Source organism: Parasteatoda tepidariorum, chromosome X2, assembly GCF_043381705.1.
Source record: "Parasteatoda tepidariorum isolate YZ-2023 chromosome X2, CAS_Ptep_4.0, whole genome shotgun sequence".
NCBI lineage: Eukaryota > Metazoa > Arthropoda > Arachnida > Araneae > Theridiidae > Parasteatoda > Parasteatoda tepidariorum.
In genome coordinates this window covers 43,403,025-43,420,582 of record NC_092215.1, presented here as the reverse complement: position 1 = coordinate 43,420,582, position 17,558 = coordinate 43,403,025, and the positions used below count along the sequence as shown (strand labels likewise).

Below are 17,558 nucleotides of genomic sequence, written 5' to 3'. Positions count from 1 at the left end.
AAATGGAAGCTCAAAATACTAATTTTATAAACAATGTTTCGAAAAAAAATTATGTATTGGGAACATTAAGTTAGGCTTTATGGTGCCACCCATCCTCTGGTGCCCTACGTACGGGCTAAGTTTCCTTAATGGTTAATCTGGCCTTGCCAAAGATGTTCTTTAAAATTTTTAAAATCAAATTGTAAAACAATCCAAGGCAATTACAGTTTCTTGCAATTTTAACGATATGATATTTTGAAGAACATTAAAATTTATGTATGAAAACATAAAGTCAAATGCAAATATAATTTTCCTTCTTTTCAAACTTTTTTAAGTTATTTTATTTTTAGCATTTCTTTTTAATTTTAATGATAATATACTTCATATGAATTAATGTATTTTTCTATATTTCCTTATTTCTCTTAATATATTTTCATGTAGATAAATGTAATATTAGGAAAGAAATAGCTTTAGATTGGAATTTTAAAGAGTATTTCTTACTGTCTCTAAGAAGAGTTTACTTACATTGAAATTATTTTTCGGGCTACAGTAATAAGTGCAATTGAAAAAATAATTTTAAAATTTTATTTTCTAAAATGCTCTGACATTAATAATGATAAAGAATATCAGTATTCAATAAACAGACAGAAAACTGTAATAACAGTTGAGTTAAGCTTGAAATTTTTGTAAATTCCCTTTATGTTAACACAAAAAATTATTTTTAATGAATAGCATACTAATTTATTAAATTTTTTTTAACTAATTTAGTTTTTAATAGAAAAGAAATAAGCAGCCATAAATAAATATTATAGACTTAAAAAAAATTATTTTTTACTAAAAAATATAAATAAATTTTTGAGTAACACTCATAGTTTTGTAAGTTGTAAAAAACTCTCCCAGTTATTTTACAAAGCTTTCTTGAAAAGTAAAAATACAGTACATGCAGTATGAAAGTTAGCATTTCATTGTATATTATCACAATAATGGCTTTCACTTTGACTTTCTAAATTTTTCTCACAAGTTAAACAATTATAAATTGCAAGTGGTTTAAACTGTATGTATTTTCAGTGGTTAAGTTCAGCCAAGAAGGCCACTATACTACATATATTTTCTAAAAGCATAGGGCATGTTTCAGTAGATATACAAGATAAACTATTTTAGTTTTGAAGGTATTATATCCGCAATAAATAGCAGTATGCAGGTAAATCGAAAGAAACTAGAATTGCCTTGGAATGTTTCAAATTATTATTTGACTTTTAAAATTTCAAAGAATATTGTACCGAGCACAGTGGTGTGTGTGGATTGAAGATTAATAAAAAGTCCTTAAGACTTATTTTTGAAGTCTTTAAGGACTTAATACAGAATTTTTCACTTAAACTTTTTATTTAAGGTCTATCTGCAATATTTAGTCTAACAACAAAAGAATATTTACAAAATTATTCACATTTAAATTTGTAACAATATCTTTTACTTGAGAGTAAATTTTTATGCTTGGAGAAGAATATTTAACTATCTTATGACATGAGTGTTAGAAACACAGTTGCTGTTAAAAGGGCAAAATAATATTTTTCTTGGAAATTTTGCTGTAAATAGTACTATAGTTGTAACAAAAACAATAAAAGTTATAACAACAACCTGTTCCTAAAGCTATTGTAAAAGCAACATTTTAGAGAAAAATACAGGTTGTAGTATGTTACTAAAGGAGAAGAATTATAAAATATAATGTAAAATTATAAGAATAATTACATGTAAATAAATGGCCCTGAATATAAAGGTAATGAAATGATAGGCAAATCAGGATCAAGTCTCTAAAAATTATCAGATAACTGAAGGAATATTTTATTGCATTTAGGTCAATAACAATATCTCCAAGAGACAAAAAAAAAATTCTTTTTTTGGGAGGGGGGGATATTAACTTTACATTCTCCATTTAAAATAAGAGAAAAAAAAATCACTTTTTATTTAGAAGGATTCTGAATCAAAATAGCCATCACAAATATAGGCTATATTTGAATCAGACTCAGTGTAAAAATGTTCACGGTAAAATCCCAAGTAACCCAAATAAACAATATGATATTACTTTTCTCCTTATATGTGAGTCATTTTTGCTTTTTATTGTCAAATAAGTCACATTCATCAGAAAACCCAAACTTCAATTTTAAAGCAGAGTTTAAAATTTTCTATCATATAGAGCCAAAATATTTATAATTTGACTAACAGTTGATGATAAGAGATCATATCTAGTTCTCTTTTTCAATTTTGTCAACATTTGTAATTCGTTTTAACAGATAATTAAGAAACTTCAAAGCATGATAAAAATTATGAAACAAAACAAATAAAAATTTAAAGAAAACTTACTTCTTTATTCTTAACAGAAGAGAAGAAACAGTATCAGGATTATCATCATACTATAAAAATTAAAATGCTCTATATAAGTCAAATAAATTAAGTTATTCAAATAATGAAAAACCATAGTATACATATTAGCAATAAATATTGCTAGTTCTACTTTGAGTGTAAATTTTGAAATGAAAATAAATGGTAACAAATAAATAAATACATAATTGCATTTTACACCTATTTAAAGTGTCCTTATTACAGTTTTCAAAATTCGACAGCATTTGGCATTAAACATTTTTTTATTAAACATTTTACCACAGAGCAACATAATAAAACATAACTCTTTCTCAGAAGAAAAGTTTAGTGATCTAATAGCTAACTACTGTGGCATGAGTAAGCATAATAATAGACCTTTTCACTTGGGGTTATGAAGAAGATATTGCCAGTTAATCTTCACTCATCCTGCTTGCTATTTAATTACTGTCAATGAATCAAGGTTTCTAGTTTCAAGGACAATGAATACTATAGTAAAACAACCTGACTGAACAAAAGCAACTTTACTGTTTCTATGCCACATTCTGCAAATGATTTAAGAATTTTTCTTATTGTTCCTGTAATCATTGCTACTGCATGTTCATTTACATTGCTTCAAAGTTCATTTACAGAATTGAAACTGACTTCATTTATTCAGTAATTAGTTTGAAGTACTTTAATATTAATTTTTTCATTATTCGTGGTATTAAGAAATTAAAAATTTTAGTAGCAGTATTATTTTTAAATAATATTGTTAAATTATATTAGGTATTTATGCATTTTATTAGAGTTTCAATCATTATACACGAAAAGAATTTTTAAAAAAAATCTGACCTGAAATTTTTTAAAAAATCCTATGTTTAATACATATTTTTTTAAAACAAAACATGATTTTTATCAGCTCTGATAAAATACTTCAATGTTTTGCCCATGGGCACTAAGACTTAAAGCATGCCACTGACTTAAATCATAAGAATCTGTTTTTTGCTGTAGGCTATTGTTTTAATTTGCTTTTATCTCTAATTTATTTATATTGAATATAAAAGGTCAAAATTTCACACACACCATCTTTTACACTTAAAAGTATTAGCATGTGTAATTTCAGGCCATTTCAAAAATGATATTTTTTTATAAGCTGCATATTTTTAATAAAATTTTATTTAATACAATAACACTATAAAACATGAAATATTTCTTTTGACAGAATATTACTATACTTAATACTCACAATCTCAGCTGTCATATCTCTCAGCACATCAACAATTCTCATTTGAACCTTTCGAATTGTCCAAGAATTGTTGAGCAAAAGGCTCAATGTTTGAATTCCCTGTTTTTCTATGAAAGAGCTTAAAGCTTCAGGACAATTACGAACAAAGGTAGATAGAGTAAGTAAAACACTACTTGTCTGATATGAAACAAGTGAAGTCAAAGTGTCATTTATAAACTTTAATAGGTCAGTTTTAGTTGCATATATCTGTACTTCTTGATTTCTAGAAGAAAAAAAAATTTAAATTAAGATATATCACTGATGAAATAAATAAACAGATAGGTTTTTAAGATGAATATCAAATCATAAATTAAAAACTATTATGATGATGATAATATGCTTAAAATTTTTAAATATTTATTTAATCTGTCAACTTTTTAAACCAATAAATTTTTTTTAAGTACTCAACTTTCATGAAAATGTTTTCAAAATTACTATTCAGTAAGAATAAATGATTAGGTCATGTACTATATATTATTAAAAATATATTTAAAACTTAAACAGAAATATAAAGCAAAATTTTGTACCAGTATATTTTGCTCACATCCCTGGCCGAAACCACTGACAATAGTAACATAAATGAGAAAAACATTATATAAAAGGCAGGGCAAATAAGTGATAGGAATATCTTATTTTTAAACTAGAATTTTTGTATAATAGTTAGGGCTGCAGGTTTGTCGCGGCGCGAATTTCCGCAAAATTGTCATTTTTCCTAAAATCTGCAAATTTCTCAATATGTCTTGACTTGCGCAAAAATTGCTTAAAATTTATTTATTTATTTTCATTTTTTATTTATTATTTTTATTAAACAGAATTTTTTATTTTCCTAAACCTTAAATTGAACATGTAAAATTTATTAGATATTTAGGGGAGTGAATCAATAGCAAAATGACATGAAAATAGTTTAGAGATAAGAGATAATCACAATCTTGTCAACTAAGGTGGTCTTTCTAACACTTAGGGAGGGTAATTACCTTCCTGAAGTCTGTAAGAGTACAAAAGAAATTGGAATCACAAAAGAAGGAAAATGTTATAAATCAAATCTTTGACAGAAAAATTGTTATACATGCTATTGCACTGGGCAATGAAATTTCTACTGCCTTTTTACATATTTAGTTAATTTTTCCTAGGCGGCTTCTTGTGATTTCTTAAATATGGATCAGTTTCTTATATGAAGTGGGGGACTAGTAGTTAGTAGGGACTTGTAACTACAGTACAGAACCCGTTATCCGGAAATCAGAAAACCGGAAAACCGAAAAACCAGAACGAAATTCGATACATTTTCCCGCCATTTCTGAAAAAAAAAATTTTTTTCCTCATAAGATTTTAGGATTTTTTGTTCTTTTTTGAAAGATGTTNAGTTGGCCCGCGGGCCGTAGTTTGCCCATCCCTGCTCTAGAGAGATATAAAAATTTTCCTATTTTTCGTGCAACTGTGAATAGATCGTGATTTACAAAAGTGAAATGAATTCACTAAAAAGCATTTAACAGTACGATATTTTTTGGAAACTCATTGTCATTCACAACAACTATTTTCATTCATCAGGTAAAATGACTTTGGATTTAATTTTTCTGAGTTTCAAAGCGAGTAACGTGATTTTTTTTCTCCAGAAGATAAACGATTAATAATAGTTGGAGTTAAAAAACATTTTCCCCATCATACTCTCCGTGCATTTTTCCATATATATCTTTGCGATTTCCCGAGTCTACGATTTGAAACATAAACATGGAAAGATTATAGACTCCATCAGTAAAGCATATCAAGAATCCAAAACTGAAGCGAGAACGTTCTCAACAACAACAACAAAAATGTCCTTTTTAAAAATGGTAAGGAAGCTGCAAACTTTCAGCATCATTTTATAATGGGAAGGGAAAAAATTTAAAAATATATATATATTTCAGTAAGGAAAAAAAGTAGCGCATATTTAAGATTTGTAGCGTTCGAAAAATAATAAGTAGCCCAAAAAGTAGCAAGTAGCGAAAATTCAATTTTCAGTAGCGGGGACTTTTAAAAGTAGCCCAATCCGCTACTTGTAGCCCAATCTGGCAACACTGCGTTGGTGAAGGAAAATTGATCGAGTTTTGGAAATCAAAGATCAAACGCTCCAAAATTGGTAAAAGTGACAATTAGAAGTTTGTCGGTGCCTAAAAACAGCGTTGACGCAGAAAGATCGTTTTCTAAGTATAAAAATTTATTAAGTGATGAAAGACGAAGGATAAAGGAGAATAATCTGACAATGTACAATACTTTGTACCAAAATTCGGTTATTTAAATAAAAATATTAATATTGCTCGAAGTTCAAAGAAATACTTTTGTTGCGTATTTTTAAGCCTTTTTTANTTAAGTTATGAAAGACGAAGGATAAAGGAGAATAATCTGACAATGTACAATACTTTGTACCAAAATTCGGTTATTTAAAAAAAAATATTAATATTGCTTGAAGTTCAAAGAAATACTTTTGTTGCGTATTTTTAAGCCTTTTTTATTATTTGCGCAATTTCTGTCTTTTGCATCATTTATAAAAAAATTCTTATGTTTAGAATTTGAGTAATTTTCAAAATTTCCCGCGATTTTTCCGCGAATTTGGGGTATTTTTTCCCGCGACAAACTTGCAGCCCTAATAATAGTTAACAAAAACCATACAGCATGCAAGAAAATACTTGATATTACAATGTTTTGAAAAGTAAGAAAATATTTAATTCAGCTCAAGAAAAACATACAGAAAAATGTCAATATTTCCTTTAAATAGTTAACAAAATAATTTGATAAAATTTACATATTTCATAATTAAGTTGGAATTGAAAACTTTAAATATTTTAATAAAACTAATGCGTGCATGCCTAAATGCAATTTATATCAATGAAGTTTACAGGAGTGTTTTATGTTGCTGATTGAAAACTGAAATAGTTCAAGGGATAGTAACATGGGAAAATTAAGATATACATATTAATTCTGAGATCTGTTATCTAAAAATAAAGTTTAAAAGTAATAAATACAGTAGAGAACCAATTAACTTATATATCTAGGACCATTTCTATTTCAGATGTCTGAAATTTTCAGTGTTTTTTTTTTTTTTTTTTTTNATACGATTGTGTTTTTTTTTTTTTTTTTTTTTGTGGATTGTTGAAAAACAGTTTATGGATGGTTCATCAAACCCTTATTCCATCAAAAATATTAATAGTAATATTTTACGAATAAAAGTAATAGTAATATTTTATTAAATGAGAAGAAAAACAGTATAGAAACTCTCCTAAATAAAAATAAATAAAAAAAGAGGGGGGGAAATAGAACATAAAAGGTAAAAAATCAAAAACATTCACAAGTTTAGACTAGAAAAACAAGTTCTAAAAAAATACAAAATAGCAATATGAATGAAACTGTATGAACTGAACTGAAACTAATTTTATTATTTAAATCTGCAAGAAATGTGGCTTATTTACTTTACTTTTCTAGAATATGATAAAGTAAGTTTGGCATGATTGTTGACCTTCATATTGAGGATGAAAAAGATAAAGTAATGAGATAACGAAAGCTGTTAGTAGGTAAAAAGGATAACATAATTGAGAAGCATCCAGTAAAAATGTTAAATGAAATATAAAACAAATAAATTGGAAATTTGGAGATTCTTGGAAAAGTGCCAATTCCGTAGTTAAATTCATTTTTATTAAGTTATGCACAGAGTACGACACAAACAACCAGACAAACAATTTTTAATATAACCTTATTAAATTTAAATAAATTTAATTAGTTTGAAAGTGGGCACTGTTGCGTGCGGCCAGTTCAAAATTATCTCAATATGTAAATGAATAAACATCTGCCTGATATTTCATAGTGGGTCAAGAGGAATAAAACAAATCCCAAATGTACACAAACGCATTTAATAAGGAACACATATGAAGACAATCAAAAATACAGATAATAATCCGAGCTCTTCCCTCTCAGAATGTAGTAAACCATCTGCTTGTTTAAGGTTAATGCCGGTCAATCTAAGCAAATACAATGAAACCTCCTGTTATGGACACTCCTGCAAAACGGACGCCTCTCAATACGGACATATTTTTAATTCCCCGGGAATCTTCTATGAATAAACCATTACGTACATTCTCCGCAAAGCGGACACTCCCATAACCAGACGCGGACAGTCATTTTGATCCTGAAACGTTGTTTTTTATCTCTACAAACCGGACACTACTTTTTCTAAATAAATTGCAAGCTAAAAAAATTCAACTTTTCACCATTTTTAAAGCATGTAAATAAAACTTTTTGCCTTATCCATAACTAAAAATATTGTTAAGCTATTTCACCACCGAAAAATCAATCTTTCTCCTGTCACCTTGCCTTATCTTTGTAAAGAAAGGAGAGAAAATGGTACTGCACTCCTGAAATAATTCTGACATCGGCATCTTTTGATCTTTTCATCTGGACCACACAGGTTATGAGACCCCTCAAGTTGAAATGACTTCTCTCAATGCTTCTTCCCCATTGAAAATTTCTTTAATTTTCTTATCAATTTGAAGACTGTATTTAACACAACTGGGGTAAAAAAAAGAGAACAGAAGTATAATCTTTGAGGTGTTTATATAAATGAAACATTTATTCAGACACTTGATAGCTGATCAATTGTGAATAATCATCTCCATAGGTCCTCATGACTTACAGGTATGCATTACTTTTTTTTCTGTGAATCATGGGAGGTTTATTTTCCAAGAAGGTATTAACCATGTTCCCTATCAAATGATAAGTAGGTGTAAGGGGATGTGAACCTAATAATTGAAACGGACTGAGGACAGTACGCTCCTATTTGGTATCATATGTCTAACTTGAGTATCTATGCTAATAGGAAAATTATATTTATTTATCTGTAGCTACATCCAGAATTATGTATTTATATCAAACTTCTTTATATATTCTTTTTTATCTTTCTTATTGTTTAAATAAATATTCTTGTAGATATTTACAGTATCCTTGTAGATATTATTTAATTATTTCTACATCTTTGAGAATATTCTAAAAACAATTTACGGTGTTAAATTTCGTTGTTAGGGTACCCTTCCAGTAAACGGACAAATTTTTTGGTCCCATGAATGTCCGCTTAACGGCGGTTTCACTGTACATGTACACATTGAATCAACTCCACATGAAAGTAAAACCACTCTCCCCAGGCACCTTTTGCAACAATGCAGTGGGGCAAACGCTTATTGCAATTTTCAGCAATGGGTCGCAAGTCTTCTATCTTAAATATATCCCATTCCCACCAAAATGATTGCTTTAGAGAGTTCAAACTTTTGTGTAGTTTAGTGCAGGCCCTAGACCCCAAAATGGACCAAGCCTGGTGAGTAGGGGGGGGGGATATTCTTCAGATGATATCCGGAAAATCAGACTTGGAGCCACTTTTTTTAAGGCCTTTCTAAAATGGTAAACTTTTTATTTATTTTAAACACTACAAGAGGTGTTTGCTACTTGCACAAATTTTGCCCCAGGCCATAACTGGCTTCGAATTTTGAGGTGCTTAACAATTGCCAAGCTTGGAGCATCTTCAGACCAGATCCTAATCTTCTGGGAGTTATGAGCTTGTAGGACAGTAAATAACATCTCATCAGTGAAAAAGGATCTCTCCCAGCACTGATTTGTTGCCTCTCTCAAAAGTTTTTAGCATCTTTGGTTGCATCTGTATTGCTATAAAAGGATGCCACTTTAAATCCATTTATATTAATTTAATAAAAGTCTACTCTAATTATTGTTATAATTTGTTAATTTTTTTAATTTTAATTAAACTACATTAAAAAATACTTGTCCATGTTCTTTTGACACATCTTGTATGAAAACTCAGGTTGGAGATAAGGGGACAATATAACAGAACAATATAGCTTATTTCCGATTGCACAGAAAAAAATATTTATAGGCCCTGTACGAATAGTAAAATATGTCAATTATATAATAAATATTACTAGAAACTAAAAAACAAAACAAGGAAATTTCAACTATTTCATTAAACTCATTTATGGCATGGATCAGATTTAACACTTTCTCTAAATTAAATGACAGTTATGTTAATAAACATTTAGTCGAAATAACAAGAATAAAAATATGGTAAAACTAAAAAGAGGTGAGGGAAATGAAATTGCAAATGGATATTTTTTAATCATAAATAAGAAAAAAATCAATGGTTTTTTTTTGTCGCGGATTGCAAAATAATTGTTTTGCTTATATTTTGACAAAATTAGTCACCTTAGTAGTCCTCTCTTTAAAATAGTCGTTTTAGTAATTTAGTTGCCAATGGCAGCCCTGAAGCTATTAGGAATGTAATTCAGTTTAATTCCTACCAATAAACTGGTTGTAAAGATATTAATTACAGCTACAACTTGATAAAGATAACACGTAATATTTTATTTTTCTAACTTTAATATTCATTTGTGGTCAGTAATATGTAAGTAAGAATTGATTCTCTTTTGACACTAAGTCTTATAAATAGAGTCTTAGTTTTTTTGTATGACTCCTCATTAACTTTTATATAATCAATCAGAAAAGTTAACAAACAATAGAAGTAAATAAAATGATAGATAAAAAAAAATTTCTCACCCTTGCATAGCAGCAGACAATATATTGAAAGCAGCTTTTGAAATATCCTCATCTTTATATCTTGTTAATGATAGAATAAGTTGGAAACCTCCTATGTCTACAAATTTTTTGCCAATGTCATACTGAAAACAAAAACATCAGAATAAATTATTGGAATGCTAATTTTGTCTTCAAATAAATAAAAAATATGCACTAAATGAAAAATATTTTGCTGCCATAATCAGACATGCTATAGCAGTTCTAAAGGCAAAAAAAGCTTAACTTTGTGCGGTAAGAAAAACTTTAGAAAAATGCTTTAAGCATTTTTCAGGCTGGTAATTTATTTATATTGCACTAGAGCTCCAGAATGAGCTATTGGCTATGGTCTGAGAAAGTTCCTTGAGGATGATCCAAAGACATGCCCTCATAATTTTCTATGGGGCCACTTCCTTAATTTAAATATAGATCTGAATGGGAACGATGTTTTTGTCAGATCCCTGTACCCATGTTTCTGCTTTACTACTAACCATCAGTCAAGGATCAAACCCTGGCCCCTCCCGACAAAAGTCTGATTCTCTAACCACTGGGCTAACAGGCCCCTATATGCTTTCCAAAACATAAATAAAACTACATTGATTATAAATCAAACTATGTTATAAAAATTATTAGCTAAAATAATATTTATATTAGACACAGTACAAGATATTTATAAAACAAACCTTGAAACTTGAGGTTTTGCATTATATGGAATTTTGTGTTCATAGATCATTTCATATATTATTATACTTAACTAAACATAATACGTATGTGGAACAGATAAAAATTAATTTTTTCTATTAATTCTTAAATACATATATTTTATAACACAAATATATGCATAAAAGTAATTATTATTCATGGAAAAAGTTGAAATTATTAAAAGGATTAGAAATAAAATCCAACAAATATAGCAATTTTGGTTTCATTAAGAGATTGTTAAGTTAATGTGGTTTATAGAGACTAGCAATGTATAATTTGCATAATATAGCTCTTCTACTGTAAAAATTAATTAATTAAAATAAACTTTTTCATAAACATAATCATTAATTTTGTTCAAATTCTAAGCTTCTTCTAAAAATTGTTTTAAAATCTCATCCTTTATTGAACTTTCAGTTAGAATAATTTCTTACTTGAAGCTATTTTGATGCTTCAGTATAGTTTAAAATTATAATTAGGTTTATTATTAACATTTAACAAAAATTTGAGAACAAACCAGAGGTCATCATTTAAAAAATTTTGATTTTAAAATTGGTCATTAAATTGTTTATCAAATTGATTATTAAAATATTGATTATAAAACTTGAGATAATTTTAAATAAACTGTACAATGAGATAAATTTCAATTTTTAAATTAACTAACCTCCCTCATACAAGACTTGATTTTATCGTATAAAAATATTATGATCCTTAATTCTTTCCTATAAAATTCCCAATAAGAAAACTTCAGTAATCAAGCTTTTTTCCATTTTAATATTATTCAAGAGACTTAAAAATTCAGAAATGACAAAGAGGGGAAAAACATATCACTTCAATAACTATTATTGTCGAAAGTGATCCCATTCGTAACATTATAAAATCTATAGATATATGCATTCAATTCTTGTTTAAACAAGAAAATAGTAATTGTTTTCCTTTCTAAGATGTTCTTTGTACTCATAATAGTGAAGAATTCCACATAACTGCTTATTGGAAAGCCATTTGTAATTTCACTTTCCTCTTCATAACCTTTATCCCATCCCCTCAGTCAAAAAACAGTGTCGTTCAAATGTTTGTTTACTACGGCTCTAAAATTTGTTCAAACAGTAATGAATGATGATCTTCTTTAGCTTAAAATTGTCACTGTTGACTATTGATTTTCTTCTAATATTATTGATTACATCCATACAAAATAAATCTACAATTACACATATAAAAAGAAACAAGTTCTGAGCTGTATATAAAAAGAAATAATAAATCATAATTTATAAATAGCAACAATAATAATTAACATACATGAAAGTATTATTGATCAAAAGAAGAAAAATGCTATAAGAAAAGCTTGCCTGATATTTATACAAGATTTAAATCTAAAAATTAATCAGTATTGATGAGATTGGAGAAAGAATTTAAAATATTTTACCTGATGAACCAAGTTTTCTAAAAAATCTAAATTTTCCAAAAGCAGAGATTTGGCAAAACTATTTTGAGATATAATTTTTCTAATTTCTGTTATAACATTTTGCAATTGCAAGGAATTAACTTCAATTTCCACTTTTGATGTAAATGATCTTCTATATTCAAAGTCACCTTCTCTGGACTGAAAAATATAGGAAAATTACTTCAATTATTGCTCAAAAACAGTATAATTTATAAATATAAAATGTATATTTTTAAACACAAAATTGTATTAGAATATCTTGTAATCATTATCTCATAACATTTTATGCAAAACATGATGCAAAAAGTGCGTATTAAACCATTTTGTAATTATTAAATGGTATATAAGTTATATTTAATATCATATTAAGCTTTATATAAAACTGTTTTTAGTCTAAATATCCCATTAATATAATGAATGCAAAACTTTCATTAAGAATTTAGAAATAAAACTTAGGATAAAACTTTCATTAGGAACTTTACAAAATATTACTAAACAATCTGCTTGGTGAAAAACTTTTAATTAATCGTTACTAACTATGAAACAGGGGAAGCAAGTTTCTTCTACAGTGGAAAAAAATGCCGAGGAAGAAATAAGTATTTTTTAGTACCAGGGATGAAACGGAAGAAACTCTTTTTTAATAAATCATCCTTAATAACTTTTTACTAAACTTAACTTAAATAAACTTAATAAGTTTTTAAAACTAAATTACCCTTAATAACATTTTTAATAAAAAAGTTATTAAGGGTAGTCCATTTATTTTTTTGTGCACTGTACATTATTATATCATTCTACAAAGTCATTATTATATCATTCTAAAAGTCATACATGTACGACCTTTTATATAACTTTTTTTTCTAGAAAGAAGAATTTCTTTATNGACAACGTCAAGAAATTTCCAGTTGATTTAGACATCTATTGTATTAAAAAAGAAGCACTACTAAGTTAAAATGCACAATGAGTTTTGAAAGTATATATATATATATATATTTAAATCTTAAAAGGTGTTAAGACTCAAAATGTTCATTGTATGCAGCTTCCATCACTATGTTCTTTCACTAACAGGTTGGAATGGACATTCATTTACTAACTGAAACAATTCCTGCCAGGTTTGGAAACGATTTTGATTGACAAGTCGTGAAACACGTTTCTGGTCCTTTTCATGCAGAATCTTTTCCTACCACAATTCTGACAACTTCTTACATTACCACATGTATTAAACAACTGCTTGTAGACACATTGAACAGTTCGCATTGAAACACCAACTTCATTCACTTTATGACTATGGGCACAGTCAAACAAAATTGCCCCTTTTTGCCATTCAGTCACGTCCTTACACTTACCCATATGTACACACAATTTCCGCTTAAAACAAAAATGTTTCACTGATTGCTACTTGTCTTTGATCATGTTGAGGCAGAGCATATGCAGTTGAGACCGTCACTTGACCACAGCATCATCTAACGAAACCTAACAATTCATTGGTGCTTGCGCACTAGAGTGACAAATGTTTTGTCCAGTGAGCTTATATAAATGCATTTTTTGTTGTATCTTTTTATTTAACGTTGCATTCTTCAAAAGCATATTACTATGCTTAAAGCTGCATTGTGCCAAAATAAATTACTTCTCTTTATTTATTATTAAATCATTAGAATTTAACTCATTAACCCATTTCACATTCATTCAATAATTTTGTCTAGCTTTATGGAGATTAAAATTTTAAATAACTCTTTGTAGAAAAAATTTTCAATAGGAAACATTTTGTAAAAATGTCTTTAAAAAAATGTTACTAATAAATATTAACCTTTATAATTTTCCCTTTTGAATAAGATATATTTTTGGCAACACCATGAATGGACTTTAAATCCTTCTTTGATAACACTTCAGATGTTTCAGGTTGACCAATATTATCTGAAATAAAAAAGATTATTTATGGGTAGCAATTACTAAGTGAATGATCAAATATATCATGAGGGATCAAATTTATCCATTAAAATAAAATTAATATATCCATGAGCTTAAATACTTATAAATACTGATTTGGACTTTATTGTCGATGATACATTAAAAATAAGGGTTCGTTAATTTAAATCAACTGATTTTTTCTAAAAAAAACATTCATTCAGAAATTTGAAAAACATTTCAATATGTAATTGTATAATTTTTTTTTATTTGTAAGCAAATATAAGACCCTATTTTTAACAAAGATTTCGAGATTTAATAATAATAATCTAGTTTTAGAAATTTTTATGATAGTAAAATTTCACACTTCGAATAATTTCTTTAAAATTCTGTTTAATCAAATTTCTAAATCCTAATTTTTATAAAACATAGCTTTTATTCAATGCTTTAACAATAAATTTATGCATTTAAATCAATTGTATAGAAAAATGATAGCAGGCAAGTAGATTATTACTTAAAGCAGTATATTGTATTCCAGGAATTTAATTGACTATTCCCGATCTTGAGAAATTTATTGTATTTGATTTATTGTATTGATGACTTTAATATTTCTTTCTTCAAATGTAATATTTTATTTTGATTTTCATAACTTGTTTTCTGTAATTAATTATTTTTCAAATAAGGGATTTTTGATAATGAAGAAACGAAGAAACTTCAGCATTCTATGTAAGCATTGCTCAGCAAGAATAACAGGGTTGGCACTCAAATCTGGAAAAAAAAATCCTGTGTCTTCCCTGTATATATCATAGACAATGTATTGTCTGAGTGATATTGGACTAACTGTACTAGTATTAATTACTAGAAAAACTTAGAGAAAAAAAGAAACAGCTAAACATACTTAAATAATGCTGTAGTAAATGAAATAGTTTAGTATAGCTGAAATATCAGCCTTGAGTGTTCTACAGATTATGCTTTGAGTGCATTTTCCTTGTTATTTCAGGTGATTTTTAAATATCCTGTTCCCAAGTTTTCTCTATTCTCTCTATAGTGTGGCAACCCTGAATAAGCAAATAGAGAATTCCCTCCCTCCCCTTAGAACCAAAAGACATTGAAGAATAATATTCCTGCAGACTTCAAACGAACTAACTTTTCTTGAATGAATTTTAACATGATACCAAATTCATAGAAATTACTACAGCAAATTCAATTACTAATATCAGCAGAAAATAGTGATGAAAATAATACCCTTGAAAAGATTTTATGATTTAGATGAAAATATTACAAATCAGTTAATTTTGTGGACCCAATTTTTAGCAACTTATGACAAAAAACCAATGAGTGTTATTGATGCTCTTTTTCTCTATATCGCTATTCTCAGGAATCTTGACTGAAACTTAATGGTTCATGTGGGTGACCATAAGTATGCTAATTAATTAGTACAGACAATATTTTAAGTTACTAAATCAGAAATAAAATCATACTTTCTCATAATATAATTTCTTAGTATACAATTAAAATTCAATTTCTCAGGAACCTTTCGACTAATTTAGTTCAAATTTTGCTTAATTAAATAAAATTTTATAAAATTATATAGTTAAAAGCCATATAAAATTAAAATCTTTAAAATTACTTATAAATTTGTATATCTTATAATTCAATTTTTTTATCATTATTAAACATAATAATAAGCAACTTTTTTTAAAAAAATTTCTTTGAATTACCTGTGGATAAATCAATTTTATAATTGTGTGCAAAAAAAATTTTTTATATGCTTAAAAAGTCCTTGAGATAAGGCAAAATATGTAAAAAGCAAAATTAACATTTAAAGGTCCAAACTTTCGACAGCTCTCTTGACCAAACAATCGTGACCATATTTTCCAGATTGCGCTTACTTAAATTATCATTTTAAAATATTATTAGCACTAATTAATTAGTATATTTAAGGTCACTTCCATTTGCATTAAATTTGCAACCTGGTACATGGAAAATCCAATTATATTGAAGGCGCTCCGTATCATAAGGAAATTATATTTTCTAAAGAAAATGTTCTGAATTTACTGCATTGAAATACCTAGGAAAATGGACTAAAGTGAAAATGAAAGTGTGAAATTTTTTCTTTATTTTTACAACCATCCAAATGCTTTGAATTTCATGAACATAAATAAATAAACAATTTAGTTGTTGCATAAAAAATAACTACTAATTTAAAGACATTTTTGAAAATTTCTAACAATAATATTTTATTTTATACCCATCATTGAACAACTGACTCATTTCTGGCCTTACAACTGTCAATGTTCAACACAGTAGCCTTGTAGTTTTAAACTAAATCCAGAAAACAAGGGAACACCTGGACAAGTATTGGGGCCTTGGGGTGAAAGTTCAATCCCCTGAGCCACCTTTTGCTCAATAACATTTTTTATAACTGGTGTTGAACAGCCGACCCAATTTTGAGGTTATGACTATCAATGTTCAACTTTTAATTGTTGTAATTTTGAGCCCAACGCAGAAGACAAGAGAACCCTTGGATCAATAGAATGATTTTCTGCTTCCACCACTGCATTTTAAAAGTATTTAAAAAAGAAAAGGAAAAAAAAATTGCGAAATCAATCTTGCATTTTGCTATTTTAGCTTATTAATGCGTTAATGACACATACATTTATCGCATATTTAATAATTTTGAATTTGCTGTTTCATATTTTTTTACATTACATTTTATATTCATGTCTCTTCTCTGGTCAAAAATCATATGGTATAAATTTATTTATAAGAGAATTGCAATATTACTTTTGCAATATTGCAATATTTTGTCATATTTATCATACTTTGTCAAACATTTTGTCATACTTTGATTTAACAGAAATAAGTGCGAAATGTTAAAACATTTATAATACATCATCTTAACCTAAAAATAGTATAATAAAATAAAAAAAATTTTAAAAATAATAATAATAAACTACTTACTTAAGGCAACCATACCACTATTTTGACCCAAACAACAGCATGATAGTACAGAGATAACTGATATTTCTAATATGAACTTGAAACTTGAACCCATGTCCTAAAATATAGTAAAAATAATATACATTAATAGAAAATTGACATCAAAGAGAGATGAAAAAAATAAATTAATAGAATATATTAAAACTGCTCAAAGCACTCATAAGTTTTAATCTTAGAATTGTTATAGATATTGTCAGATAACTACTGGAGTCTATGCTCTTTAGTAAGACCCCCAATTAATGTGACCCTTCCATTATAACAACTACTACATGAAGTTCCGTTTACTGTTCATGCATAGTT

At 27.6% G+C, this 17,558-nt stretch overlaps 1 protein-coding gene across 10 annotated transcripts in view; it reads right to left on the bottom strand.

Annotated features, from left to right (window-relative positions):
* Positions 1-17,558, bottom strand: part of LOC107446023 (Sil1 nucleotide exchange factor) — a 39,100-nt gene that overhangs the window by 12,372 nt on the left and 9,170 nt on the right. For all 10 annotated transcript variants that reach the window (XM_016060556.3, XM_071188176.1, XM_071188175.1 and 7 more), the window contains 6 exons: positions 17,220-17,316; positions 14,158-14,264; positions 12,336-12,512; positions 10,199-10,320; positions 3,581-3,842; positions 2,338-2,387 (listed from right to left, as the gene is read on the bottom strand). In XM_016060556.3, the coding sequence (XP_015916042.2) occupies positions 2,338-2,387; positions 3,581-3,842; positions 10,199-10,320; positions 12,336-12,512; positions 14,158-14,264; positions 17,220-17,316 (815 nt within the window). The remainder of the gene's footprint in view (positions 1-2,337; positions 2,388-3,580; positions 3,843-10,198; positions 10,321-12,335; positions 12,513-14,157; positions 14,265-17,219; positions 17,317-17,558) is intronic.